Source organism: Carettochelys insculpta, chromosome 23 (assembly GCF_033958435.1).
Source record: "Carettochelys insculpta isolate YL-2023 chromosome 23, ASM3395843v1, whole genome shotgun sequence".
Lineage (NCBI taxonomy): Eukaryota > Metazoa > Chordata > Testudines > Carettochelyidae > Carettochelys > Carettochelys insculpta.
The window spans coordinates 15,858,121-15,885,757 of record NC_134159.1 but is presented as its reverse complement, the minus strand read 5'-3'; the positions used below and the strand labels follow the sequence as shown (position 1 = coordinate 15,885,757).

At 49.0% G+C, this 27,637-nt stretch overlaps 2 protein-coding genes across 4 annotated transcripts; both read left to right on the top strand.

The window, feature by feature from the left end:
* Positions 1–244: 244 nt before the first annotated feature.
* On the top strand, positions 245–10,933 carry LOC142001041 (C-signal-like). Its single transcript, XM_074975888.1, has 6 exons — positions 245–385; positions 5,721–5,772; positions 7,506–7,693; positions 8,814–8,969; positions 9,421–9,531; positions 10,223–10,933. The coding sequence occupies exons 1-6, from the start codon at positions 245–247 to the stop codon at positions 10,334–10,336; spliced, it is 762 nt and encodes a 253-aa protein (XP_074831989.1). The 3' UTR covers positions 10,337–10,933.
* A 4,512-nt stretch (positions 10,934–15,445) lies between these two features.
* AURKAIP1 (aurora kinase A interacting protein 1) lies at positions 15,446–19,356 on the top strand. 3 transcript variants are annotated; one of them, XM_074975588.1, is made up of 4 exons: positions 15,446–15,486; positions 15,893–15,985; positions 17,533–17,984; positions 19,071–19,356. In XM_074975588.1, exons 2-4 carry the CDS (start codon positions 15,934–15,936, stop codon positions 19,170–19,172), a joined length of 606 nt encoding a protein of 201 aa, XP_074831689.1. In that variant the 5' UTR covers positions 15,446–15,486; positions 15,893–15,933; the 3' UTR covers positions 19,173–19,356. The 3 variants fall into 3 exon arrangements, with proteins under 3 accessions (XP_074831689.1, XP_074831688.1, XP_074831690.1); XM_074975587.1 differs by having other exon boundaries at positions 15,486–15,545; XM_074975589.1 differs by lacking the exon at positions 15,446–15,486 and having other exon boundaries at positions 15,869–15,985.
* The last annotated feature ends 8,281 nt before the right edge of the window (positions 19,357–27,637 follow it).

Here is a 27,637-nt window from a genome sequence, read left to right as displayed (position 1 = left end):
GGAATGGGACCCTGGGAGGGCAAGGGGGCCCCCGGGGGCGATGCGGGGAGATCCCCGCGGGGCCGGGAGCAGGAGGGAGCCTCGGCCGGGTTTGGGGGTCCAGGGGAGCAGCTGGGGCGCCAGGGACGGCCCCGGGGGGTAGGGCCCTGGCTGGGTGGCTGGGCGGAGGCCAGCTCCTGGCCCTGCCTTTCCAGGCCGGTTTAAGAGGCGCCCGCGGCCGCTGGGCGAGCACCCGCTCTGCAGCATGGCTCAGCAGCGCTGCCGCTCCGTGCTCATCACCGGCTGCAGCCGCGGCATCGGGCTGGGGCTGGTGCGGGGGCTGGCTACCGCCTGCCCCGCTCCCGACTGGCTCATCGCCACGTGCCGCTACCCGGAGAAGGCGCAGGTCAGAGGGGTGAGGGGCTTCCGCGCGCCCCGCAAATCCCCGGGGGGAAGTTGCCCCCCGTCCCTCCCCCCGTGGCCTGGGTGCAGCCTGGCTCGGCCGGCGGCTGTGCCCCACAGAGCTGAGAGCGGCTCTCCGGGCTGTGCCCCACAGAACTCTGGAGCAGCCCCACTCAGACCCCGTTCCCCCGGCTGTCCCCCCTGGAAGGTGACTTGTCTCTCCACGGCTTAGCCCTTTGTGCCTGGGGGGGGCTGTGCTGCTGGGGGCTGCTGCTCGGGGGGGGGAGCTGTGCTGGGGGGGATTCTGTGTGCCTGGGACAATGCCCCCCCAGAAAATGGCAGGAAAGCAGCCCTGGGGGACACAGCCAGGTGCAGAGTGCATGGGGGGGTGCAGTACAACCCTCTTATTTCTGCAAGCGCAGGGCTACCCAAAGGAAGGAGATCGTGTCTGGGCTCCTGGGCCCCTAATGCTGAATGCAGCCCGGGGTGGGGGGGGGTCCTGCTGTCCCTTCTCTGTGTGGCTGGGAACTTCCCCCCCATCCTCTAGGCAATAGCAGGGGCTGTGGACGGGATGGAGAAGAAATGGGATGGGGAGGGAGCAGCTGGGGCTCCCCTTGAGCCCTGATGAGCCCTACCCTCTACTACTATGACCACCTCCCCAAACCTCACTGATCCCCAAGCAGCTGCACCTGGAAACCTCCCCCCCGCCAGCACCTGGACTCCTCACTGAGGGCCAACCACAATTACCTAAATACCCTGCAGAGTCACATTGCACCCTGACCCCACCCAAGAGCCCCTGTGCAGATCTCCCATAGAGCCACCTGCACCCATACCCAGACACACCTCTATGTGCTGGGCTCCTGCTAGGCTGAGCCTGGCCAGTCACCATTGATGCAACTAGCAGAGAGGGGCCGGGGCAGCAGCCTCACTGCTGAGCCCTTGGCACAGGGAAGTGGTGGGAGGGGTGGGCTTCAGGGTAACTTCCCACCTGCAAGCAGTTGGTGACCTGGGCTCCCCACTGCCGTGCTGGAACGACATTTATTTACTATCAAATGAAACTTGCAGAGTTTTGCAAAACTTTAAAATAGGCACAATGTCTGTTGCTGTATGTCCAAAATCTGTTACTGTTTGGTGTGGAATTCCTGCTGGGACAGAGCGGAAAGTAAGCTGCCGTGCTCTGGTGCATGGCTACAGTACGAAAGACCCAGTGAGCTGGGTCTCTGATCTGCTCTCTACCATTTGGAATAAGCCCTTGAGCTTGTGACCCACCCGCTGATTGCAAGGTCACATTCTGCCATGGGCTGACTCCAGAGACACTGCCTGGAATATGGGGTTGCCAACTTTCTACTTGCATGAAACTAACACCTGGCTATGTCCATGGACCTCTGGCCCCCCACCCTGCTCATTCCCCTCCCCACCCTCCCTCCCTCATTTTCATTGGGCTGACTTGGGGGAGGGAGGGCACTGGCTGGGGGTGCAGGCTCTGAGGGTGGGGCTGGGGATGTGGGCTTCAGGGAGCAGGGGGAGCTCTAGGCTGGAGAGGGAGCTGAGGTTGAGTGTGGGAGGGGCTGAGGTGTAGGAGGCAGTACAGACTGGGTTGGGGGGTGATTGCTGGAGTGGGGCAAGGAATGAGGGGTTCAGGGTACAGGAGGCGTCTGGGTTGTGTGGGAACATGAGGGCGCTGGTGTGGGGCTGGGGATGAGCCATTTGGGATGTAAGTGAGCATGGACTGGGGCTGAGGGGTTTGGAGGGCAGGAGGGGAAAAAGGGCTGTGGCATGGCAGGGCGGTCTGGGTGACCCCTTACGCAGCTCCTAGAAGCAGTGGCACATCTTGCTTTCTGGTTCCTGCATGGAGATGTGGCAAGGTGGCCCTGTGGTCCCAGAGTTCTGCCCCCATCCTGAGGGGCTCTGAAAAAGCCTTTTACTCGCTCAACTGGTCACTTGCCCTCTGTCTGCTCACTGCTGCTGCCCTGTGGCCTTTCGCACCTCTCTGCCACTGCCTGCTCATTGTGCCTCTCTGTGCTCGTCCTCTTGTCTCCACTGGCCAAGGCTAGTGCCACCACCGCTCTGTTGGCTGCTCATTGTCTCTCTTCCCTTGCCCTGCTGGTTCTCCGTCACCACCTGCTGCTACCCACTTCTTGTCTGCGACTTCTGCCCGCCAGGTGATCGTGCCTCTATGGGGCTTTTTGATGGTACGTACTTCAACATTCTAACGTTGAAATAAGTAATGTTAGAAAATCCCATTTGCACAGCCCTGGCATTGCGAAACGGAGCATTCTGAATTACAGCCGTAGCCTTGCGAAAGGAGCCACCTGGAGAGCCGATTGCTGTGTTTTGTGCTCACACGTTCCTTTCCCACTTTTGGAAGGGTGAGAGATCTGCAAAAGGCGTCCGCAGAGCTGGAGCGATTATTTTGAGTGGAAAAGCTCTCATCTTGAATTATCGCACTTGACTCTGTGAAGGCTTTGGGTGGGGGAGGGAGCGGGGGAGGGCCGGTCGGAGAAAAGGGTGTTTTTGGTGGGGCGTGGGGAACGGTGTAGACACGTCCTCAGTCTCAAATGATTTCCGCTCCCATTGCTTTCACAAGGAGTCGAAGAAACACAATTCCAACACACATTAATGTAAGAAAAGAGACACTTGATGGTTATTTAGCTCTTCTTCAAACTCTTTGAGGAGGAGGCGTGGAAACAAGTCAAGCCAGTCCAGGCAGGGGATGCCATTATCCTCTCCTGAGAAGAATAACCTTCCCCAACTGTTTCTATTTCATAGGGCTCTGAGGGCTTGTCTATACTGAGGTTTTTCTTCTGTAAAAACCCCTTTCTTCCAGAAGAAAACACTTTGGCCGCATCTACACTAGCCCCCTCCTTTTGGAAGGGCCATGGTAATGAGGGATTTGGGCAGATACTAATGAGGCACTGTTGTGAATATGCAGCACCTTATTAGCACAATGGCATCTGCACACAATTTGAGAGTGCCACTTTCTAATCACATGATGCCTGTGAAGGAGGTGGGTGTCTTTCAAAAGGACTCCTGGACTTCAAAAGCCCCTACTCCTCCCCTTGCCCCCTGAGCCATGTGACTAAAAGCCTGGGGCTTTCTTCCTTTGCAAATACAGAGAGAGAGGTAGCTGTGTTAGTCTGTATCTTCAAAAACAACAAGAAGTTCTGTGGCATGTTATAGACTAACAAATATCTTGGAGCAAAAGCTTTCGTGGGCAAAGACCTGCTTCCTGAACCAGGTCTTTGCTCATGAAAGCTGAAACTCCAAAATATCTGTTAGTCTATAAGGTGCCACAGGACTTCCTGTTGTGTTTGCAAATACAGACTCGGGGTCACATACAGCCACATGGCTGTATTTTGAGCAGGGCTGCTGTGAGTAAAAGGAGAGCCTGGCAGTGCAAGGCTTTTACCATATACGTGAAATTGAATGCCAGAAGGTTTGATTTCCCAGTAATTGTAAACAAGCCCTAAGACAGATGCTACATTCTGGGAAGATTTTGGAACTTGTTGCATTTCAGTCTGGAGTGGGGAAAAGGGAACTGCATCATTGATCCTGACCCCAGGCTTTACCTGAGTCACAACTGCCGTATATCTTAACTCGAATGTATTCAAATAAACATAAACAGTGATCAAAAACGTTAATGTTCAACTCTGGGATAAAAATTGCAGCGGTTAGTAGTTCTGGACAGAACAAAAAGAGACTCCACATCACTCTGAAAACAGAAGTAGTCGTCTTCCTTAACCACACAACTCCTGGACAAGCCTCTTCCAACCTCTGCTCCGATGAGCTCCTAAATGAGTGAACTTGCTGTGAATGTTCTCAGCCTCCTGGGCTGCTTATGCATGGAAGGTGAGGGCTGGCTGTGTCACTGGGAGTTCAGCCTGCTGATGTGACTGGCTGGAAGAGTTCTTCTCAAGCTTATTTGGCTAGGCTTTGTGACTTGGAGGTGAAAGTGTTCCTCCAGGAGCTATCAACCAGAATCTGTCAATCTAGGCTTTTGGCACTTGTAAGAAAATAAGTCCATGGAATGTAAGAACTTTATTAATCAGTGGATACATGTGAATTTGCATACATAAGAACAGGAACATTACAGGCAGTTCCCCCTGTTGGCAGGGTGGCCTAGTGGCTAGGCCCCTTGGAGCACCTAGAGGCCCAAGGTGTAGGTCTTCAGCCCACACCCGAGAGGCTATAGTATTAGTTTAGGGCATAGGCCCAAGAGTCTAGCTTCCCCTCTGAAGGGGTCTCTGGGATTCTCCCCCTCTTTGCCTTGGGGAGGATTCAGCAGCTCTGTCCTCCAGCAGCCAACCCCATAGCAGCTCTGGCTCAGGCCCTGCATGTTTCAGAGCCAGCTCCTGCCTCTTGGGGGGTCAGCCCTGAACTAAGCTGCCTTCCCTCCTCTTATCCTGCCTCCAGGCCTGACACTGGCAGCGGGTGAAACAGGGTGAGGCTAATTGGGCAAACAGGTTGTTTAACCCCTTCCCTGCCTGGCTTTCCTCTCACATCCCTACAAACATATTTCAATGAGCTGGATGAGCCTGCGACCTGGCAGCCACTTGTGCTGTGCCTCCACTTAGGACTGTTCATGCCCCGCCTCAAGGGGGCCTGCCCCCCACTTTGTACGCCCCTGTCTTAACTGTGGTGCATGTAACTGAAAAGACCGCCTTGATTCTTGCGCGATGAAGGAGGCTTCCCAAGGATCGCCCTTGTAGGTTCTCAGATACTGGCTGCGCCATGCTGAAGCGAGTGCTCTTCTGTGCTGATGCCAGCATGGAGGTGCCCTCATCTAAACTGACTGAACTCTTTATTTTACAATTGGGGTGTAAGTCAGTCACCACCGCTCTGCGAGGGGAGCCGCCGTGTCCTATCTGTCTAGCAGCTGCAGGCACTCTCCGTTCCAGTGTCTGCCCTCGAACGCCTGCTGCAGGATGGGCTCACCAGTGGCGATCTGTCTGCTGGCCAGCAAAGCTCCCTCTAATTTTTTTCCCATCCCTGTGTAGAATAAATGTAATGTGCACCAGGGCATATGTGGGTGGGCACCACCCACCTGAATCTCTCTTGGGCAGCTGCCCAAGCGCTGAGCGTACAGGGAACACTGCTGGCTAGACCGGCTCCATACACGTCCTGCATGTTAGTGCAATGGAGAACCTAAGCGGAGTGCCTTCGTGGTGCGGCGCAGCTAGCGGTTTCCCTAAGCGAGTCATGAAGAGTTTGGTTTCTCTGTGCTGGCTAATGTGCTGCCGCCGCCAGGCTAACTGGGCCGGAGCGCTCAACATTCCTGAAAAGAGCCCTAGTCACAGGTAGGTATGACACCTCACCTCCATTTTTCCTTCTGTTTCCAGGAGCTCCAGCAGCTCAGCAAGCAGCATAGAAACATCAAAGTACTCCAGCTTGGTGAGTGCAGGGGCCTTGTGACGAGCAGAAGCATGTGCTACCGTAGCAAGGTTGGGTTACTTTTGATGCATGAGGGTAGAAGACCTGTAGCAGTTGTTTTTCTTCAGTAATCACTTAAAGCCGCTCTCCAGATCTCTGGTATTTAATAGGCTCCGTCTAACGCTTGCGTGGAAACTCTGGTTTTGTCTAGTGTTGGAGAAATGGTCAGGGCCAATCAATGGTCCATCACACTTTTTCTATCCGTGGGTGGAATCAACTTTGTTGTGTGCACCAAGGCATGTGCGGATGTGCACCACCAATAGAAGTTTAGTCTGCCAGCCCTCTGCCAACCAGCTGGGTGGCATTTTGCCTCTCTCCTGGGTGACCACCGAAGTAGACAGGGATAATGGGTGCCAGTACTTGGCCTCCCGGATTAGTTGGCTTGTCTGTCACAGCTCAGGTTGTGTGTCTTTAACCGAAACTTTTTTTAGATCAATTCGACATCAGTTTACTGCCTCTAGAAAAGAGTCGCCCTCCCCTGAGAAAAGCGTGCCAGCTTTCGGTCGGTGTCTCCGAGGGAGGAGACTGAGGCTATGTCTTCACTGCCCCAGAAGACTGACCTGCTCAGGGTTGATCTTCCGGGGTTCGATTTTGCGTGTCTGGTCGGGACACACAAAATCAACCTCTTGGGGGTCTCAGTTGTCCCCTGTACACCTTGTGAGACGCGACCCCTGTCCTCCCGCAAGACACAAGGATTAAGGGGGGATGACAGAAGAAATCCTCGCATTAACCTTCTTAGCGTGGACAGACAGTTAAGTCGATTGCAGATATATCGATTCTAGCCACGCAATTGCCGTAGCTGGAATTGCTTATCTGCAGTTGACATTTTCTTTCCCTAGGGTAGACCCAGCCTGAGGCAAAACTTCACATCCAAACAACCTTAGGGTTTGAATCCTCACTCTCTCTGGATTTCATCTCTATCTGGAATGGGCTGATGGGCAGAGACCCAAACTCTCCTCTCCGTTAGCTTGCGTCTGCTCGCACGGCCCCAGTACTGGTGCTGGATTGAGATCACACTTCCTTTCCCTTTGTACCCTGATCTTGATGTGATCATTGTAGTGCACTCACTCCCTTCTGGGTGTGAAGAATAATGGAGATCAACCAAGCATCAGGACTGGCCGTGCATGGCCAGATGTGTATCAGGCCAGAGTGAGGAAATCTTTATTTCCGACGTTCGTTAAAGGGAAGACACCTGGGACGACATGGAGCCTGCAACATTCCTCTAGCCTAAGGGCAGGTCTACACTAGACATTAAAGTCGATTGCAGATACGCAATTCTAGCTATGGCAATTGCGTAGCCGGAATTGGCATATCTGCAGTCGACTAACCCAATCGTCTTCACAGAAGGAGGTCGACAGGAGAAATTCTTCCATCAACCTCCCTTACTCCTTGTGATATGGAGGTGTACAGGGGTCGACTGCCAGCCCCAGACAGTTCAATTTCATGCATCTCTACCAGGTGGGTGAAATCGAACCCCTGACCGGGTCCATCTTCCGCGTAGTATGAACATACCCTAAGTGTTCTGCCCATGCTTGTTGCAGTGGGACTTAAATTTCCACCCACGTGTATTTCCTACGCATATCCTGACCAGACTGATGCACTGGCTTTGCACTTCCAGCCCGTGCTGGGTACACAAACTGTCACTGTCCTGCAGCATCCACTTTAGAACTGGTCTTTCCTTTCCTCCCTGGCAGATGTGGTCTGTGAAAACAGCATAAAGAAAGCTGTCAAGGAAGTGGAAGAGCTTTTGGGTGACGAAGGACTCAACTGCCTCATTAACAATGCTGGCATCAATGTGTTGGCTTCCCTGGAAGAAGTCACAGCTGAGGCCATGCTCACCATTTATGAAACCAACACGGTTGCTCAGTTGATGGTCACTAAGGTAAGGCTGGGATATTTCCTTTGCTTTGGGAAAGAGACTTTGCCTCTGTCCTTTATGTGCTGCCTGTATAAGGGCATGCCTATACTAGGGGAAGAAGTCGATTTCAGATACGCGGTTCTAGCTATGGCATTTGCGTAGCTAGAATCGATGTACCAGAATCGGCTTACTTCCCTAATGTAATTGGCGCGTCTTTAGTCTTGTGGCAATGTCTCTTACTCCGCATGGTAGCCAAGTTGACAGCCACACCCAGAGAGGTCAATTTTTGCCGTGTCTTCACAGACGCATAGAATCAAACTCTGGAAGGCTGAGTGCAGCACATTGATCTTCCAGTAAGTACAGACAAGCCCTAAGTCTTTGTGAGCCCCAACCTTTGCCTACAAGCCTGATGAGTCTTGCAGAGATAAGCTAATGCTTAATTGTCTGGTCCCTGGCTAATGCTGCCTCTCAGAACTCTTAAACTCTTCTGGAGAGACGTCAGTTAGGCAAGCAGGGTAGTCTCAGCTCAACCTGAATAGATGGAGAATGGCCAGTGTTTTCCATCTGTGGGTGGAATAAATTTTGTGGCATCATCATACGTGCGGATGTGCCCCATTATAGAAACACATGCTGCTGACTGTGGGTGCTCTTCAGATCAGCTGGGTGGCATTTGAATCTCTCCTGGGCAGATGCCCGAACGCTGAGCTTGCCCCTTTCTACGTAAAGTATGACCACGGTCTCTGATTTGAACAATGAACAGTCCATGATGGGCTCTTCCATGTCAGCTTCTAGCCTTTTGGGGTGATAAGCTAAACTCCCTGTCTTTGGGACAAGAATACTTAGGGGTCCGCGGTGCCAGGCCCATCAAAGAATCTGGGACTGTAAAGAGTACTTAAACTGAGAAGCTGATTGCCTCATGGGAATGATAGACCTGTGGTGGTTCTAAAGTCCACTAACACCATTAGCGACCTCTGTAGAGGGTCTACTCATCTGATAATGTCACTGCAAGTCAAATGGTAGCATGAAATTGTCATGGCCGTGCTGCATGTGGCTGTTAATAGAACAGGGATTTTAATCTCAATTTGACCTTGGTCAGGCTGAGATTGAAATTGTTTAAATAAAATAAACATTCTCTCTCGTACAGGCCTTTCTTCCCCTTCTGAGGAAGGCAGCTCAGCTGGGCACTGGGATGGGTTGTCACCGAGCAGCCATTATCAACATGTCATCAATTTCAGCCTCCATGCAACTGGTCCAGGAAAATGAGATGTTCCTGAAAGTCTATCCCTATAGAATAGCAAAGGTGGGTGTTTTCCAAAGGTATGTTCCATTGGAACCAGGCAAAGCTCTGGGCTGGAGGGGACCCTAAACTAATAACTAACTTAGAAATAGGGGTTCATTCTATTTACTGCACAAGATGTCTTGACAACTAGGTAGAGACTCACTAGTCAGTAGAACACAGCGGTGGGGAATCTTTTTTAGGTCAGGAGCCATTGGTGGCAGCAGACGCTGGTTATCTCTGGGCAGAATTGAACCTGGGACCTTTGGGACACAGAACGTGAGCCTCTACCACACGAGCTAAAAACCCATTGCCTGTTTGCTCAGGCTGCAGAGCAGATTTGTTATTCTCACTGTAAATGGGTTTAGAACCACTGGATGAGACGGTCTCCCTCACCCAGCAGGTGTGTGGGTTACGCTAGCTCACTTCCAGACCTCAAAGCCGATACTAATGGAACCCATCTTTCTTCCTCTAGACCGCTCTGAATATGATCACCAGGTGTCTTGCTGTAGACCTGACAGCAGATGAAATCCTTTGCGTTTCTCTGCACCCAGGCTGGATTCAAACGGACATGGGTGGATGCATGGTTTGTACGGTGACCATCTGTCCTGCTTTTCCTGGGATAGTCCCTTATTTAAGCTTTTTTTTTTTTTTAAAGTAAATGGGCAAATTGTCCCGTACTTTGTGGAGCTCCTGTTCCCTGACACCTGGTGTCTCGAGACAGCAGCCCCCACTGCCAGGGAGCTCCTCCGTTGGGCGGCTGCCCCATTCCCTGGCACCCCACAGAGGCGGCCCCCACTGCTGATGAGCTCTGCCACGGGGTGGCCTCTTCATCCCTGGTGCCCCCTGCTGGGATGTTGTGGGATCCCCGCTCCTGCTCCGCAGGAGGCTGTGGAACCCCCATTCCTGGTGCCTCACTGTGGAGCAGCTGCCCCCATTGCCAAGGAGCCCTGACATGGAACAGCAGTGCCCCATCCCCAGAGGCCGGTGTCCTGTATTTGCCATAGGGCAATGGGGTCACCCTACTGGTTAGTGACGTCAAGACACTCTGTTTTTTTTAAGTAGGACCAACCTTGCATCTCAAGACCTGAAAATATATTGTCTCTCTTGCAGTACTGTAACTGTTGAAGAGCCCCTTGCCTTAGCGCATCTCATTGGCTAGGAAACTGTATCAAGTACAGCATTAAGGAAGCGCTCGTACAGCCTTCAGTAGAACTCTATTGCTTGCCTTTCCCCAAGGATACGCCTCATAATTCTTTTAATCTTCATCCTTCTAGGCTCCCTTGACAGTACAAGAAGCTATCCCAGGTATCCTCTCCGTGCTGGCTAATCTCAGCAAAAAAGACAACGGCTCCTTCCTAGATAACAAAGGGGAAATGGTACCATGGTAACAAGTAGCAGAGGGGTAGCTGTGTTAGTCTGTATCCACATAAACAATGAGAAGTCCCATGGCACCTTATAGACTAACACATATTGGAGCACACGCTTTTGTGAGTAAAGATCTGCTGCGTCAGATGCACCATGGTAGCACATGCCCTGAATGATCGGATAAGATTGCCAACCAATATTTAAATTCCAGCATCATGGGCGATGGATATCGTAGGCAGATGAAGGCATTGTCGTCCCAAACTGCTTCACCCCGACCATGCTCCACCAGAGTCCTCCAGACCCCCTCCTGCAGCCTGCCATTGCAGCACCAGAGGCTGGGCCAGGCAGGCTGGGGGTTGCACCACGTCACCTGTCCTCCTGGAGCTGGGGCTGGCCGGTCGGCTGCGAGGTGGTGGGGCTTGTGGGTTAAAGGTCTGGCCAGCAGGCACAGCCTAGGGAAGCTGGGACTGCACCTCCTTGCTCTCCTGTCTGGGGCTTAGAGGGGCAGGGATGCGCTGTCCACCAGAGCCCTGAGGATAGGGCAGGCTGCAGCTGCAAGGCTCACAAGCTCTTTGGAGCTCCGGGACAGACTGTGGTCATGACCCTGACCTAGGGGGCAAGGGCTAGAGGACACATTTGGGGCGGGGGGCTGTGCAGGGGCTAGCAGCAGCTACAGGAGGGGGCTCTTGTTGGTGTGGAAGGGGCAGAGTTGTGGGGGTGGGGCAGGGCTTGTGTCCCCAAGCCCCACTAGTTGAAATGGTCCATCTGTTATCCATTCTGTACAGACACTTGGAAGTTTTCGGTCTGCTTTGGAATGAACGGTATTGCTATGTTCTAATAACTGCTGCAATCCCCCAGGACACAGGGAATGGTACATGTAGCAAATGTCCCACTTTGCCAAAACTACAGCTCAGGGGATTAGACCTACTGACATCCAAAACCAAAGCAGAGGCCAGGCAGAAGTGGAGGGACAGATAAAGGCAGAGGTAGAGGGACACAGCTGGGTGGCTCCTGCTGGCTGAACCACTGTGGTAGCTCTTGCGCTATAAAGGAGTCTGGCAGGTCAGTGCTGTTCAGGTGGGCAAGGACTGAAGCTTTAATTCACTAAATCTGGCTGCTGCCCTTCTGGAGAAGTGTTCCTAGGCCATTACACAAGAGACTTGTTTCTTTCCTCGCTGGGTGCCAGATCCCCAAGTATACAGATTAGTCTTTAATAAAAGCTGCTTTTGTTAAAATGAAAACTGCTCGTTGACTGCACAATTTCAGAGGCTCCCTACGGGGCAAAGCGAGAGAGCTGACTTCCAGCAGAAAGACGTTGCTCTCAGTCCAGTGCTCATGAGAGTGTCCGTTAGAAGCAGGCTCAGTTCCAAAACATGGGGAGCCACTCATTCTTGGTTACAAAATGTTCCCTGTAGCTGGGTTCTAGAGCAGAGCTCTTTGCATACTGACGGAGGTTAGGGTGAAAGCAAAGCCTTATTGCAGGAAATACTGAAGCATTTTCTTCAAAGTTTTTTTTTCCTGTTTAGAAATGGTACTTGTTGAAGCACTAACCCTGTTGGTCAAGTTACCTAATTATTTTTGATGGTGTGTTAACAAGTAGCTCCCTGTCCTGATGAAATGTGATTTAACAGCAAGGTGGACAAAGGCCAAAACTAGGAGTTGTCTCTTCCTAAACAATAGCTGTTTTTAAAAACCTGCCCTCGTGCAGGCTTGCAGCAGAATTTAAAATACAGATCTCACAGCCACTCGATCTTTTTTCCCCTTGTTCACATGCCTGACTACCGCTAGCTGAGGCATTTAAGAGCAAGTTAGAAAAATACCTCTTGGGGGTGGTCTAGCTCAGGGGCCAACAGCCCCCAGCATGCGCCCAGAGAGTGGCAGGAGCTCAGCCCCGCCCCTCCGCTCCCATGCAGCTGGCAGCTTGCACAGTCATGCTGCCTGTGGATTAACAAACAATTAGCTAATGTTACCACCCACCACCTAAATGGTAGAACTGTGCACCTTCATTTACTAGTGCAGCTGCTGTAAGTAGGACTACTAGTGACTAAAAAGTATCACCAGCACTCGGACTGTATGTTGCGATCAAATTTTGGCATCCCCCCCGTGGGAAGGTTGCTGGCCCCTGATCTAGATGGTGCTTGGTCCCGCTGTGAGTGCAAGGCACCGAACTTGATAATCTCTCGAGGTGCCTCCGAGTTGTAGTGCTCTGTAACGAAGTCAGACTGACCAATTGCTGGGAAAGAGGCAAACTACCATCCCCATCAGAGGTGGGTGAGATACATCAGGCCTGCCCCCGATTTCTATCCAGCCCACTCAGCTGATTAGCAGAGCGTGTGAGTCAGCTGCCCATCACCCCACCTTGCTCCTTCCTGCAGCTGAGCTGCTTCCCACTACTAGCTGGGGGGTGGGAGCAGGTGGGAGGCAGAGTACTGCAGTCACAGTGTCTCCTGGTCCCTCTGCCCTATCTCTGCAGGGCAGGGGACCACACTATGGAGCTACTCCAGTCTGAAGTCCTGTGAGTGACTGTGATGGGTGTCTGTCACATTTCTCCAACAGCCAGGGTGCCTGTTCTCTCTCTCCCCCGATCCTCCCATAATACCCACCTCCGCAGAGTTGAGGGGAGGGGAGGCAACAGAAAAGGACAGCTTTCCTTGTCTTAAAGAGACAATGCCCGGGGTCTCAGAAACTAACCTACTAGCAGCCGCTCACACGGTCTGTCATGCACGCACCCACAGTCTGTGCTACACACGTTCTCCCACTCTGTGTCACACATACACAGTCACACACCCCTTCCAGGACCCAGGAGCCAGCCCTTGATGATTTACCAAAGTTTGGAGTGTCATCCCCCCCCACCCCCGTGAAAATGACTGTTTACCCCTGTTCTACACCAGTGGTTCTCAGCATGCTGGAAAAATACCGCGGCCCCCCTGTGTCTAAGTAACTAGTTTTATGGGTACAAAACCCAGGGCTGCTGTTAGGGAGTAGCACGCTGGGCAGTTGCCCCATACCACAGGTGCCCCCACAAAGCAACACGGCTCCAGCTTTGGCTGGTGGGGCTCAAGGCCTGGGAGTCAGCCCTATGCAGTGGGGCTTTGGCTTTCTGCTATGGGCCCATGAGTCTAATGCTTGGGAGCCCCCATGAAACGTGCATGTGACCACCCTCAGGCCCCTGGTTGAAAACTCCTGTTCTACATCTCATTAGGGCATCAGTGCCAGCAGACAGCCTCTAAAGAGTCCCTTCTCCCTGCCCTCCAAGCAGTCACCCCCAAACTACTGGGATACATCCTGTGGGCCTCTCCCTGCCTTTCCATGAACTCAGGTGCTAGTGGTGCTTGGAGAACTAGCGGGGAGGCGGGGACAACTGTTGTTTCCACCAGCCCTCCGAAAGGGGGAGGTCTTGGCATGGGCACAGATCCAAAGGGAGCTAAGCTAGTGTGGGAGAGATGACGTGGGTATGGTGTAGATAGAACCTGGGACTGTCTTAATTTAGTCCTTCCTGGAGCTTCCCTTTAGGCATAAACAAACAGTCCCCTCTTCCTGCAGAGGTGGGAGGGGAAATACAGCCTTCACCTGACCCAGCTTATCCAAGTAGCATTATGAAACAAATCTGACACTGCTGCCAGTCACGCCATGTGCACCAAAGATCCGTGGTAAATTTAGCCAGGGCATTATGCTAATGGTGGCCTGTGCCTTCATTTACTTTTTTCTTATCGGCATTACTAACGTCACACACGTGAAGTGAGGTGCCTGCTGACCACACAGAACATTGAGTGCTGTGTGCTGTCTCTGCATTCATTCCAAGTGCTTTTGTTTCAATCGATGTATCTTGCAAATTAACAAAACTGCCCTGTCCTGGATGGCCGTCTTGGTTATGACCTGGGTCAGCAACCAAAATAGCAAGGAGACGTTTTTTCCAATTTGGTAAAACACCCAGTAATTCAAGAGTCACAAAGCACGTGAATACAAGATGGTCCTTAATAAATAACGCCAAACCATACCTTTTGTAACCCATTTTAAGAACAGCGCACACAGTGATTTCGGATGCAAGGAATGTTTACTGCAGGACAGTTACGAACTTTTTACATATTCTATTTGTAATGTGTGTGTTTGTACCACCCTTCATGTGTGTTTGTACCACTGTCTTCCTGACTTCTACTCCTGAACCTTCTCTCTCTGGAGGACTCTAGGGAGAGTTATCCAACATTTCGAGAGCACATTGTTTGCTATTTAGATATGAGTTGTTCATTTTGGGACTTTTAGATGTTCACCATTTATTGAAAATAATCAGGAGGGGTGTGAGTTTTTTTTAACTTTGCAAGTGGTGTTAGGAGCCATAAAGTCCTTAAAGAGCCCCCTGCGGCTCCAGAAGTGCAGGTTGCAGATCCCTGGTTATGACAATCTTGTGGCCCACTGAGATGGGGAGGGGCCACTCTCTAGCCTAGGTTGCCCATTGCTGACCTACATAATTACAGAAATCCAGACCCTTGTGTGCTTTCCCTAATTCAAGATTTGGATTTGGACACATGTCCACGCACAGGTAACCTCTATATCCATGTGTACATCGGGGCCTACCCACTTGCATGTGTTAGTGTGTCTGGGGCTCAACCCTCAGGGTGCATGTGTGGGGCTCACCTATGTGTGCACATATGTGCAAATGTGTGTTGCTCACTCTGTGTGCATTCGTGCATGGGTGATCATGTGTTTTGGACTCACCTGTGTGTGAATGTGACACCCCCTCGGTGCATTCATGTGTCTGTCTGGGGCTCTCACCACTAGGAGTATGCATGCGCCTGAGGGTGCGCGGGTGCGCGTGTATCTGGGCTCGCACGTGTGTGTGCGTGTGTGTCGGGGCCCACCCGTGCGTGTGCGTGTGCCTGGGGCGCGCCCGTGCGTGTGCACGAGTTGGCGGCGGGGGGTGCTCTCCTCTCTGCTGGATCCTGTCCGCCCGCCGGGCACGGGGGGTGCCAGTCTAAGCGCCTGGCTGACCCGGCGATCGCGCTCGCGCCCGCTCTGGGAACAAGCACCTCCCGTCCCGCGCATGCTCGGCACAACCTAGGCCGACCAGTGAGCGCGGGGCCGGAACCCTCGGGGCCGGAACGCGAACGCTGGGGCGCGGGGCGGCGCGGGGCGGGTTGGCAGCGTCACCGGAACTTCCGGGAACAGGGCCGGGATGGTGAGTGCGGCCCTCGGGTCGTTCCCGCGGGGCGGCGGCGTAGGCCGCGGATCCCTGCGGTAAAGGGGCGGGGAGGGGGCCGTGGCCGGGGCTGCATTGGGATCAACTGGGGGGGGGACTGTGGCTGGGGGGCCATTGGGGTTACTGGGGGGTGTCTTGGTCGGGGTGCGTCATTGGGGTTAGTGGGGGGGTCTTGGTCGGGGGGGGCATTGGGGTTAGTGTGGGGGGGGGCCGTGGCCGGGGGGCCATTGGGGTCAGTGTGGGGTGGGGCACTGCGGCTGGGGGGCCATTGGGGTCAATGTGGGGGGCATGGCCGGGGGCCGTTAGGGGCCGTGTGTGGGGGTGACTGGCTGATTTCCTTTCCTGTTCCGTATAGTCCACCAAATGAATGCGCTTATTTTGGCAGTTGTCACTGGTTTTTAGAGAAGAAAGAAATCGGTAACAAACATGTTGATATCACGGCTAACGTCTCAGTTAGTGACGGCCTCACGATTTGCAGGTAAACAGGACCGTGAAACTCAAAAAACAAACTCCAGACGCGTCTGTGGTAGAACTCTTAGTGCAAAATCTTATTATGACGTTTCCAGGGTTATAGACTTCCAGAGTTTTCTTTGCCAGCAAGCATTGCAAATAAGGAGAGTAAGTCCTTCGTTCTGAAGAGCAATCCTGATGTCTGGCATAATGGTACTGTTGTGAGGTTTTGTGTGAGGGCTATACACGATCTTAAGGTGGAATTCATATATTTGAGAATAGGAGGGTTGAATGCTGAGATCTTTTCATGTTATTAACATCTTTCTAGATCTGACTTTTTTCCTGTTCTAGCTGCTGGGTAGCCTCTTTAACTTAATTTTCATTGGTTGAATTGTACCCTTTTGCTAAAGGAAAAGTGCATATTTTGCCTTAGTTGAACTCATGGTTATATTGTAGTTTATTCTTTGCATACTTTTAAACTCTGCATTCCAAACTGTTTTTGAACTTAGTGCTCTAAATAATTATTTGAAATTTCTCATCTCTGTTTTAATGATGATCCCACAATAGCAACATCTATATACCGTAGTTATCCCCCTCTGATACCTTTAAGTCAGGTTTTCTCCTTTCCACCTCTCCTTACCCAAAGGCACCAGCTCCCTGTGTCCTCTCTTGGGTGTACAGCTAGGAGCACCTCCAACTCCTGAGTGAGAGCAAGAAACAGAATTAGGTTGAGAGCATCTCATAAATGAGTGGTTCCCAAACTTTTCAGTAACACGACACACTTCAATAAGACAAACAGTTTCACAGCAAACCTTTTTTCAGCAGAATCGATTGCTCATAAATGTCACATTTAGTACCACAGCACACAGTTTGAAAACTGCTGTCATAACCCATCCCTGTGCACTTGGCTCCAGCATTCTGTTCTTTTCCCTTGGCAAAATCATAAGATGCAGAAGTTTTCCATCTTCTGGGGGAAGGGGAACAGAAAGGGCTGGACTGGGCTCCCCTGAAATAGACCGATATGTCCATATCTTCCCTGAGATTACAACCTGCTGCTGCTGCTGCTGCTGCAGGCTAGTGTAGTACAAGTCTTTGCTGCAACCCTGAAGGATCAGGGTTCAGACCAATGTGATAGTGCACAATTAGTTAGTTGTTACAGTTGTACACAATAGAATTTGAGTTTCTTTTTACTCTGAACAAATTTAGAAAAATACATATGAAAATTGTTAAGATAAATAACTTTCTCTTGAAAACTCACCCTCTTAGAAGTTAAGAAATGCCAGATGACTCCCAAAGCAACTTTACAGTCTTAATTACATGATTACATGCTATTTTTGTTCCATGTGACCCCTACTTTCTTCAGTGACTAGTGTTCTGAGGGATGGAATTACAGTTGCAGAAGCAAAAGTAAATGTGGCATTTCCTATCTTATAAGTGCTTGAGTTTGGAACATGAATGACTTTTAATGTAGCTTTTGGAGTTTCATTTTAATATTCAGCTGTTTTAAAGCTAGCGATATATGTAATGTGTTCATCAAGAAGTTTAACACTTAAACACAATTCTTGTTTCTTTGAGGATGTTTTTTGCCAAGATCAGTATCTTCTCTTCTGTGCTCTCATCCTACATCTGCAAATTACAGCACACAACCCTCTAATAACAATGGAGCCCAACCTCAGCGCTGGCATGCCCTGGACCCGGAACTGGAAGAAATACTGGTCCCCAGAAAAATGTCCATCAGCCCTTTAGAAAGCTGGCTAACTGTTAAATACTCCCTCCCTAAAGTGGAGGTCATCAATGTTCGTGAAAAGCTAGGGTGTGAACCTGCCCGACAATATGACTGCCCCCCATGTGAGGAGGGAGCTGAAGTGAAGGAAGAAGGAGAAGAAGCCAGCGCTAACAAGGTTGAGTGTCAAAACATGTTGAAGATCCGCAGGAGGAAAATGAATCGACATAAGTACAGAAAGCTGCAAAAACGAATACGGTTTTTGAGGAGGAAGATACTGGACGGTCGCAGGAAGAGACGTCAGGTGAGATTAAGTTAAGCTGCTCAATAAACCAGCAGAGGCACTTTTCAGAACGTGGCTGGCACTTTCTTGAGCTATGGTTAACAACTGGCGCAGCGCTTTTCCTGTAGAGTTAACTTGTGAAAAACAGCAGCATTCTCATCAAAGCAATTGGGGCAATTCCAGTGTGATGTGCAGATGGTTTTCACATCGTGGGCATTTCAGAACACACTGAACTTCTTTCTGATTTGTTGGCCAGGTATTGAATATTTCTGTAGCTGTAAAGAGCTGTACTGAACTTTGAATGATGGCGTGATACATCACTGTGCATGGTGATTTATCTTGACATGCCAATAATTTGAAGAGTTGGATGGTTAAGACTTTTGCAGTGGATAAAGATAATCTTATGTGCACCAATGAATAGTACATGTGCCCAAGATATGTTTGGATAGTTGGTGTAATAACCACTCATTCCTTGTCTTCCCAGCATCTTCAGTTGATGTGCCCAGAGCAGTCAGTATCTACAGCTGTGAGGAGAAAATACCCTGCTATGCTCCTTCCTAGAAGCATTTTACTCTTTAGACTGTTGGTAGGGAGGGGAAAAGAGATGCTGGTAGAGGCAGATGCAGCTCCATTAGTTCGTGTGGATACTTAATTTGCCTTTCCATAGCCCTCGTGTCTTCTGTGCTTCAATTTATTTCATCCCTGCTCTAGTCTCTTTCTCTCACCACCTGCATCCTTAGCAGATGTTGTGGCTTGTTAGTCTCAGTTAACCTTTTCTAGTTCAAAGAGCCAATATTAAGTCCCTTTTCCTTTCTTGAGCCCTACTGGATATTAATTTTCTTAATATTTTAACTACTTAAATGGGTCTCTGTTTTCAGTATTCTTTGCGGAACATTTCAAGAACTCAGTTATATGGCATTTGAAATGTATTTGCTGTAATAGAAAATACAGTATAGTAAGAGAAGCAAGACAGGCCACCTAGTTAATGTGCTGCTTCCTTCTTACAGATACTAGCCAGATTCTCTTTAGGATACTTATGCAGCGAGGTGTTGTGGTTTGAATGTGTCACTTTCAAGAGACCTCTCAGTCATCCTTTTTTCTTTCCAGGCAAAGTTTGAAAGAGATCTGAAACGCATCTGGCTGAAAGCTGGGTTGAAAAAGCCATCAGAGGGATGGGAGCTGCCCAAGATATTCGTGAGGTCTGAGTGACCGGAACACCTTGAACGTGTTTTGGCATTGAATTGTAATTAAAGGCTATTTAAAATAAGTCAAAGTTCTTTTAACTTTGTCCTGAATGATGAGACCAGGAGTCTACTGAACATTCCAGGTCCAGTGGAACAGATCCGGTACAATATTGGCTAATGAAATAATAAAGCGCCATTTGCTGAAAAAAGCGTGTGGGCACAATAACTAAAAACAACGCAAATTAGTGGGTTCATTAGCTCAAATGAGCATTCTGTCTTGCAGCGCCAGCTCTTCCATTTAGCTGCATGGAGAACAGATGGAAATAGAGCAAGAAAGGTTCTGAATAAAATGATCGAAGCTAGAGGTCTTGCCACGTCTGAGAAATAGTCTCAAGGTGAGAGCTCTCATCAGAGCCTCATCAGGACTAGTTTGGTGTAGAGGACAGAGATCAAGGGTGAACCAGCTGTTCTCAGTTCTCATAGCGCAAGACATACAGCAGAAATGCTCCTTCACATAGCTTTTTCTAGATCAGGGCCTTTGTATATTGGTTAAAAAAAAATCCTTGAAGTGTAACCATGCAAGCATGTGACATCCAGGCCCAAGTGGGGGTATGAATGTAGGAGAGGCTTTTTTATCCCTGTGGAGGTGGAATGAGAGCGTCACAGGTGCAGTACAGTGGTGTTAGTGTGGCAAGAGGGAAGAGTTCCCTGCTGCTGCACCAATGGCCTCTACGTATGAGAAGGACTGCACCTTATACTGGTGTAGAAGACAGGGTCATGACCAGCATGCCTCAGATGTTCCAGTAGGAAGAAGCTCCTGTTGGTTGAAAAATAGTGGCATACTGGCCTTTACATACCTGGGAGGCCTTGTCCCTGAAAGATGCCACTTAACGTCTCATTCTCTTCAGACATCCAGCTCCAGATGTCTGCTGCTTGCTTCCCAAAGGCAGACTGAACAACATTAATTCTCTTGCAGAGCTGAGGCGGGAGTGGAAGTTTGATTAACAAGTATTACAAAACACACTTCTATTTCACTCGCCTGAAGCCTCCACATGCAACTTGTTCAAGCAAAGGCATCCAACAGCAGTTCAGGAGAGAAGAAATAACTGAAGATCTTTATATTGTCTCAGCCATTTTAGTGGGGGCCAGAGTCCTGGCTTCTCTTTTTGGTGCTGCCTTGACTTGCAGAGGGACACTTGGTGAAGTCACTGTTCCTCTCCATGCCTCAGTTGCTCCACCTGTGAGGTGACCTACAATATCCCGACTGAGACCAGTAATAAAAACAATGAGAGGTGTGGATGAGCATCCTATGAAGAGAGATGGAAAAGACTGCAGCTTTTTTGAGTTTGGAGGGGTTGTTAGTGGTATATGAAATAGTAAATGGTGTATAGGTGATAAGTTAGGTGCTCCTATTCATTCTTTTATAATCCCAAGAATAAGGGGACACCCAACTTAAACCAAAAGAGAACAACATTCAAACAGACAAAAGTACATTTTTAAATATACCAGCCGGTGGAACTCACTGCTATAAGGTAACATGTAGATTAGCTGATGGGAATTTGGAAAGAATGTCCTGTGAGGCTTTGTTACTGCACAGTGAACAATTATCGGGTTCTGTGCACTTTCCTCTGAAGTAGCTGGTGCTGGCCACAGTCAGAAGTTTGGTATGGGATTAGCTGAACCAGTAGTCTGAAGGGGACAGTTATTTCTGTTCTATATTCTTCGGTAGGTCATCTGTCAGTGAGTGAAAGACACTGCTACTCTTCTTCCTGCCAGTAGATGGCAGTGCAGTCAAGGCCCTGAAAAATGCCTTAGGCACTGCTATAGGATCTTGCATGTTAAAGAATTGATGTGTGTATAAAAATCATTAATCTTAACACAAACATATTGCTGTCATGAGAGCTGTTACATTGATGTGACTCATGAGACACAGGCAGGAGTAGAACACTGCTAAGGCTGGTTTTCCAAACTGTAGTCTCAAGTCAGTTAACAGGTGACTTTGATCAGGGCTTTAAAAACAAACTCCTGCCTCTTGGTAACATTTTTAAGAGGACTATGGCTGCAGTTCTATTTCACCAGCTCAAACAGGGCCTTTTTGAGCCTGTTCCCTCTGGGGAGTGCTTAACCCTCTGCTTTATAATGTGCCTGTATGTAATGCTGGCTCTAGCCTTCAGATGCATGGTTAATATTCAGCAGTTGCTGAAGAGTTGGAATATTTTACATTGTAACTGCCTGGAGGTGCCTGGCTGTCGATCCTTTCAGCCTGGCCTCCTTTCAGAGCAAGTGTCTAGAACTTTAGCTCATTTGGAGTGAAGTCCTTGGGTTTTTTTTTTTAAAATCCTGCTCAGGCTCATTCCTAGGAGCTGTGTTGACAGTTCTGTCACTCCCATTCCTGCTGCTTTTGGGACTGGCTCTTAGCTCTCACTTAGTGCCCTCCTGTCTGAAAAATGAGTCTGTGTATTTCTAGGGGACTGGTAGCTGGGGGTTGTTTGTTTTTAGGGAGCGGGGAGTCTTCAACATTCCAAGCAAAAGCCTGTCCCAGAAGACTAGCTGTGTCCTGTGCCTCATTTAACACCGCTGTGCTCTGCTCTGCTCTTGCCACCCTGAGCAGACAGAATCCTGCAACTCCTGCTTTTATTCCAGAAGCACTGACATGGCATCCCAATTTCCAGCTGAAAGGAGGGGGTGGGGTTCTCATGGGAATGTGGCTCCAGCTGTGAGCTTCATCTGTTCCTGACTTCCCTGTGATAGTCTGTTGAATATTGCTAATGGGGCCATGAACGCAGTTGTACTCTGTTGCCCCTTTTTGGTAACTCAGAGGTGAACTTACAGGCAGGGGCCATCTTCCGTCATATACCCATGGCCATCTTAACCAGTTCCTCCACATTACTATTTCAAGGGGTGCTAAGAGTTGGATTTAGCACTTTGGCTTGTCTTGATCTTTACTGTAACTCAGTGGTTTCCAGCCTTTTCCAGACGGGGACCCATTCTGACAACTCAGGAAAACTTGGTGACCCAAGGCCATTCAAAACCGGAGGGATGGGGAGGGAAACCAGTGCTGTAACTCGCTAATTTTGCACCTGAGGCAAGAAGATAAAATTGTGCTCCCTCATGTTTATATATTTGTAGTAGTTATTTCATAGAAAAAGGGAAAATACAATAATAAAATAGCAGTGCTTTATTATAGTTGATCTAAGTTGTGAAGGTGGAAAGACCCTCATCCACAAACCCTTCCCTTCCCCCTTGCCTGCTCCCTGAGCTTAAACCCCACACTTAGAGGCTGGAGTTGCTGGGGGGCGTCACTCAGGGGCTGGGGGAGGTGGGGGACTATGGGGTGGTCACACTTGGGCTGTAGGGAGTCACTCGGGGTGGAGGGAGATACAAACAAAAATATAAAAACTGACAAATCAGCTCCATAGAACAGAAGGGGAGGACCAAGGGCGGCAAAAGAGGGGAAGGGAAGAGGGAGCAAAAATAACTTACTGCAAGAATCTGTTAAGTGGCTTGCCTGCGATGACTACGAATCTCAAAGGTGGAGAATCTGTCTTTGTAATGCGTGATTGTTTCTCTGTTGAGCTGTCTTTGTAATGCGCAATCATTTCTCTATGGCTAGAGATAGCTGCTGGATGTGGCAGCGTTAAGGAGCTGCAAATGATTCCTTTAAGAACCACATGCTGCTGGTGACCCTTAAATAATCTAATCATGACCCATGTTTGGGTCCCAACCCATAGGCTGGGAATCCCTGCTCTAACTAACATTTTGGATAGTAACAGAGAGGAAGCCGTGCTAGTCTATACACTATCAAAACAAAAAGCAGTCAAGTAGCACTTTAAAGACTAGCAAAATAGTTTATTAGGCGAGCTTTCGTGGGACAGACCCACTTCTTCAGACCAGAACAGACTCAATATTTAAGGCACAGAGAACCAAAAACAGTAACCAAGGAGGACAAATCAGAAAAAGATAATCAAGGTGAGCAAATCAGAGAGTTGGGGGGAAGGTCAAGAATTAGATTGAGCCAAGTATGCAGATGAGCCCCTATAGTGACTCAGAAAGTTCCCATCATGATTTAAACCATGTGTTAATGTGCTGAATTTGAATATAAAAGCCAGCTCGGCTGTTTCCCTTTCCAGAACGGTGCGATAATTCTTCTTCAGTAACACACATACCTTTAGGTCACTGACAGAATGCCCCATTCCATTAAAATGTTGACTACCTGGTTTGTGGATCTGGAGTGTTTTGATGTCTGTTTTGTGCCCATTGACCCTGTGTCTAAGGGAGTTAGAAGTCTGTCCAATATACAAAGCATCTGGGCATTGTTGGCACATGATGTTACCTTTTGGAGTGTAAGCTTTTGTGGGTAAAGGACCTGCTCTGTCAGATGCATCTGATGCAGCGGATCTTTACCCACAAAAGCTTATCACATTACTTCTCCTAGAGCTGGAAGGGACCTCAGGAGGTCATCTAGTCCAGCCCCCTGCCCTTTTATCAGGGCCAGGTACCATCCCTGGCATTTATTTGCCCCAATCCCAAAATAGCCTCCTCAAGGATTGAGCTCATAACCCTGGGTTTAAGCCGATCAATGCTTAAACCACTGAGCTATCCCTCCTCAAGATAGCTGTTAGTCTATAAGGTGCCACAGGACTTCTCGTTGTTCTCAAAGATACAGACTAACATGGCCACCTCTCTGATACCTGCTCTAACTGATTCTCTACTGAGGATGCCATAAGTAAGGACATAGCATGCAAAGCTCTTTAGTCTTTGGTTAGGAGAGGTGCGAACTGTCATTACTGCACTGTGCAATCTGGAAGGCTGTGGAGCACCAAGCAGTTCACTGCAGTCTTGTCTGGTAGCTAAAAAATGCAGCGAATGGATGTTTTCTATCCTTGGATTAGCTCAGTAGTGTTAAAGCCACCTCCTAGCATGAGAACCTGCTCTTTACCTACAATTCAGATGCTAGGAAAGAGAATTCTGAAGGATTTGAAGTTCTAGGTGAAGCACAGACCTCAGGCAATTTTTAGTACTGCAGAAAGGAATCTAGGGGTCATAGTGGACCGCAAGCTAAACATGAGTCGACAGCATAACACTTGCAAAAAGAGCAAACTTCATGCTGGAATGTGTCAATGTGTGTGTGTCGTAAGCAAGACAGGAAAAATAATTCTTCTGCTCTACCCTGTGCCGGTTAGGCCTCAATTGGAGTATTATGTCCAGTTCTGGATGCTGCATTTCAGGGAAGAAGTGGACAAATTGGAGAAGAGTCAAAAATGATTAAAGACATAGAAAACATGACCTGCTATGAGGGAAGATAGAAAGCATGTGTAGTCTGGAGAAGGGAAGACTGAGAGGGGACACAACAGCTTTTGGATAATAAAAAGCTTTTAAAAGGAGTGAGAAAAATTATCCCACAACCACTGATGATCAGAGAAGAACAATGGGTGTAAATTGCAGCAAGGGAGGTGTAGGCTGTGTATTAGGAAAAACTTCCTAACTGTCAGGATAGTTAAACACTGGAATAAATTGCCAGGGAGGGCGTAGAATTTCTATCATTGGAGATTTTTAAGAGCAGGTTAGACAAGTACCTGTTAGGGATGGTCTAGCTGGTACTTGGCTCTGACATGAATGCAGGGGACTGGACGTGATGCCCTTTCAAGGTTCTTTCCAGTTCTGTAATTCTATGATTCCAGGATAGCTGGATTCGTTTGTTACATACAGTTGCTGAGTTACAGTTGGAGGTATCTGCAGTGAATTCCACCTCTCTACTAAGTATAAGCCTGATTATATCTGCCATCTAAATCATGGTTCAGCACACATAGTCATCATCTTTACACTGACTAAACATAATTGCAGCTTAATCTGCAGGAGTATGGAAATCCTGTGTAATTTGCAATGGTATTTACAAATAAGCCCCAGTATGTTGTTACATAATTAAAGGCTGGGGACAAGGGTTTTGTGCCCTGCTTTTAGTAGTGGTTTTTTTTCCTAGGTGGAGTTGCACCGATAAGCCATGTGTACCTTTTAGTGTATGTATCCTAAATGGTGGTTTTCAACCTTTTTTCATGGGTGGACCCCTAAAAAATTTCAAACAGAGGTGTGGATCCCTTTGGAAATCCTAGACATGGTCTGTAGACCCCACGTTAAAAACCACGGACTTTGAAAGCATCTTTGAAGACTCTCATGGTGTTTCAGTGCCAGATTCTATAAGCACACACATACACTTACATTTTCACACACTCTTTCTCTCTCTTGTTTTAATTCTCCACCCAGATTGAAGTCAGTTTATCCTAACTTGCTCAACCACAGACCTGGTTTTCTCTAATACAATCCTTCATCCATTGGGACCAACCTAGCCCTGCTCTTGTTAAGAACAGATGCAAGAAAGTTCCTAATATTTTTCTGTAGGGGGAGCACCAGCACATAATATTCCATTCTGGAAACATTATGAATTGCTACTAGTCTAGCAAGATATAGACACCCATGAGTGTATGCACACACATTACATGCGTCTACATGTAGGTATAGTGATGGTAGCTGAAAGCCTGTGGAAGGCTTTGACCTTTATTCTGCTCAGTCAAATCAAGAGGTTTTAAAGATTCTTTCTTCATCTCTGTATTCCCCTGTTCTGAGAAAAATAGTTGAAAAACTGCTGGAGGCTGCCAGAGGAATCCGTGCTAAGTGATAGAGAAGCTGGAGCTCTCCAGAAGACAGTGTGGTGAATATTTGAAAATGGGACTCAGCTGTCACTCAGGGAGAAGTTCAGAAAACTGGAATATGCAACCAATTACACACAAGTGCCCCCGTCACCCGTGCTTGGGTTACGTGTGCTTGAGTCCAGAGAGCAAACTAGACCGTTGACCAGAATATTCTCTCTCATTCAGTCTGGTAGATTTATCGTTTGGATCCATGTGGTTCCAGAGTTACCTGGGTGGAGCTGGATCCCAAGATTTGGATCTCAGGTAGGAATACGACTGCTCTCTAAAGAGATACAAAGGGCCTGTATTTTATTTCCTGTCATTCACTGCGGTGTCATGGGCCATATCAGGCCAAGCCTCATCCCAAACATCTCACATAACTGCCAATGGAGAGATTGCTAGAGCACGGCTGGCCTGCTCCCTTCCCAGAAGTGCAGGATGCAGTTGCACTGTGACATTAAACATCTGCAAGGGGCTGAATCTGCTGCAGAACCAGCAGCTCCTAGCGGTGATGGGCAAACTTCAGAAGGGTTAGAGATGTGTCTCTATTTAGAGGCCTGTAGCTGTTATCAGGGTAGCAACAGGGTGCTGATTGGAATGTATCCCACCGGTGCCAGTCTAGATGCTGGTCTAGAAAAAACCTCAGGAGTCCAGGTTTGCGTGAGACTCCCTGCGGTTTCTGGGTGTGAAATATCTCCTGCTCTCCAACAACATGAACTCAAGGTACCAGTCAAATGCTGGGGCAGATCTGCAGCGGGTGCAGATCACTGGAGGTACACTGATTTACCCCACTGAGGATCATTCTAGCCCATTATGTCGGTGGCCTAAATGGGAACTAGGCAGAGCCAGTATAGACAGAACTCCTTGCTGCCCACTGGCTTTTTACGCACTGGAGCATCTGCTCCTCCTTCACAGCAATTCTACAGGCTATGATGAGAAGAATTCTGCAGTCCCCAGCTCTGTCCCCTCTCATTTTTTCCACCCATATGCAGAATAAATTTTGTTACGTGCAAAGCATGTGCAGAACAAATTTTAAGGGCACCAGTAGAAGCACACGCTGCCAGCTGTGGGAGCTCTGCAAATCAGCTGGGCAGCACCTGAATCTCTCCTGGGTGGTTGCTCAAGTGCTCAGCTTACAGGGACCTCTGGTCTGGGTGCTCTAGTGATCTCTGCATTGGTAGTAATGGATGAGGCTGGGCTGAGTTGCCTGTGATACTGCAGTTTAGGGAAGGGTCTATTCCAAATGTGCTTTTATAAAGGTGAAATCCACACTGAAATTTCCAATCCCGTCTCACCAATCAAATGGGAAACCACTTGCTAGCTAAACAAAAAAGCAGTCCACTTCAAAGACTAACAAAATTTATTTGCTGAGCTTTCGTGGGATGGACCCACTTCTTCAGACCGTAGCCAGCCCAGAACAGACTTGCTATCTGTGTGTGGAGTGAAGCCCTGGTAATAAGGATCACATTGAAAAGCTGCCTACAGAACTTAGGATTCCCAGATGATTTCCTAGTCGAGTACTTGCCAGGCTTGGGATGAAGTAGGTTCCAAGGTCAGACAAGATAAGGTGCATTCAGTCTGGTGTGGCTGTGAAAATCAAGTGGAAATGGATGAAAGATAGCAACAGTTATGTCCTGTGTTAGTCAACGCTGCAGTGTTCTCTTTGTATGAAAACCCACACTGGTTAATGTGATCTTGTTACTTACACCGTGTGGAAAAAGCTTTAGCTGGGCTGTCTTCTGGGCATCTCTGACAGCCAGGGTAATTCCTGCTGTTCACAGAGTGATGGGTGACTCTCCAAAGC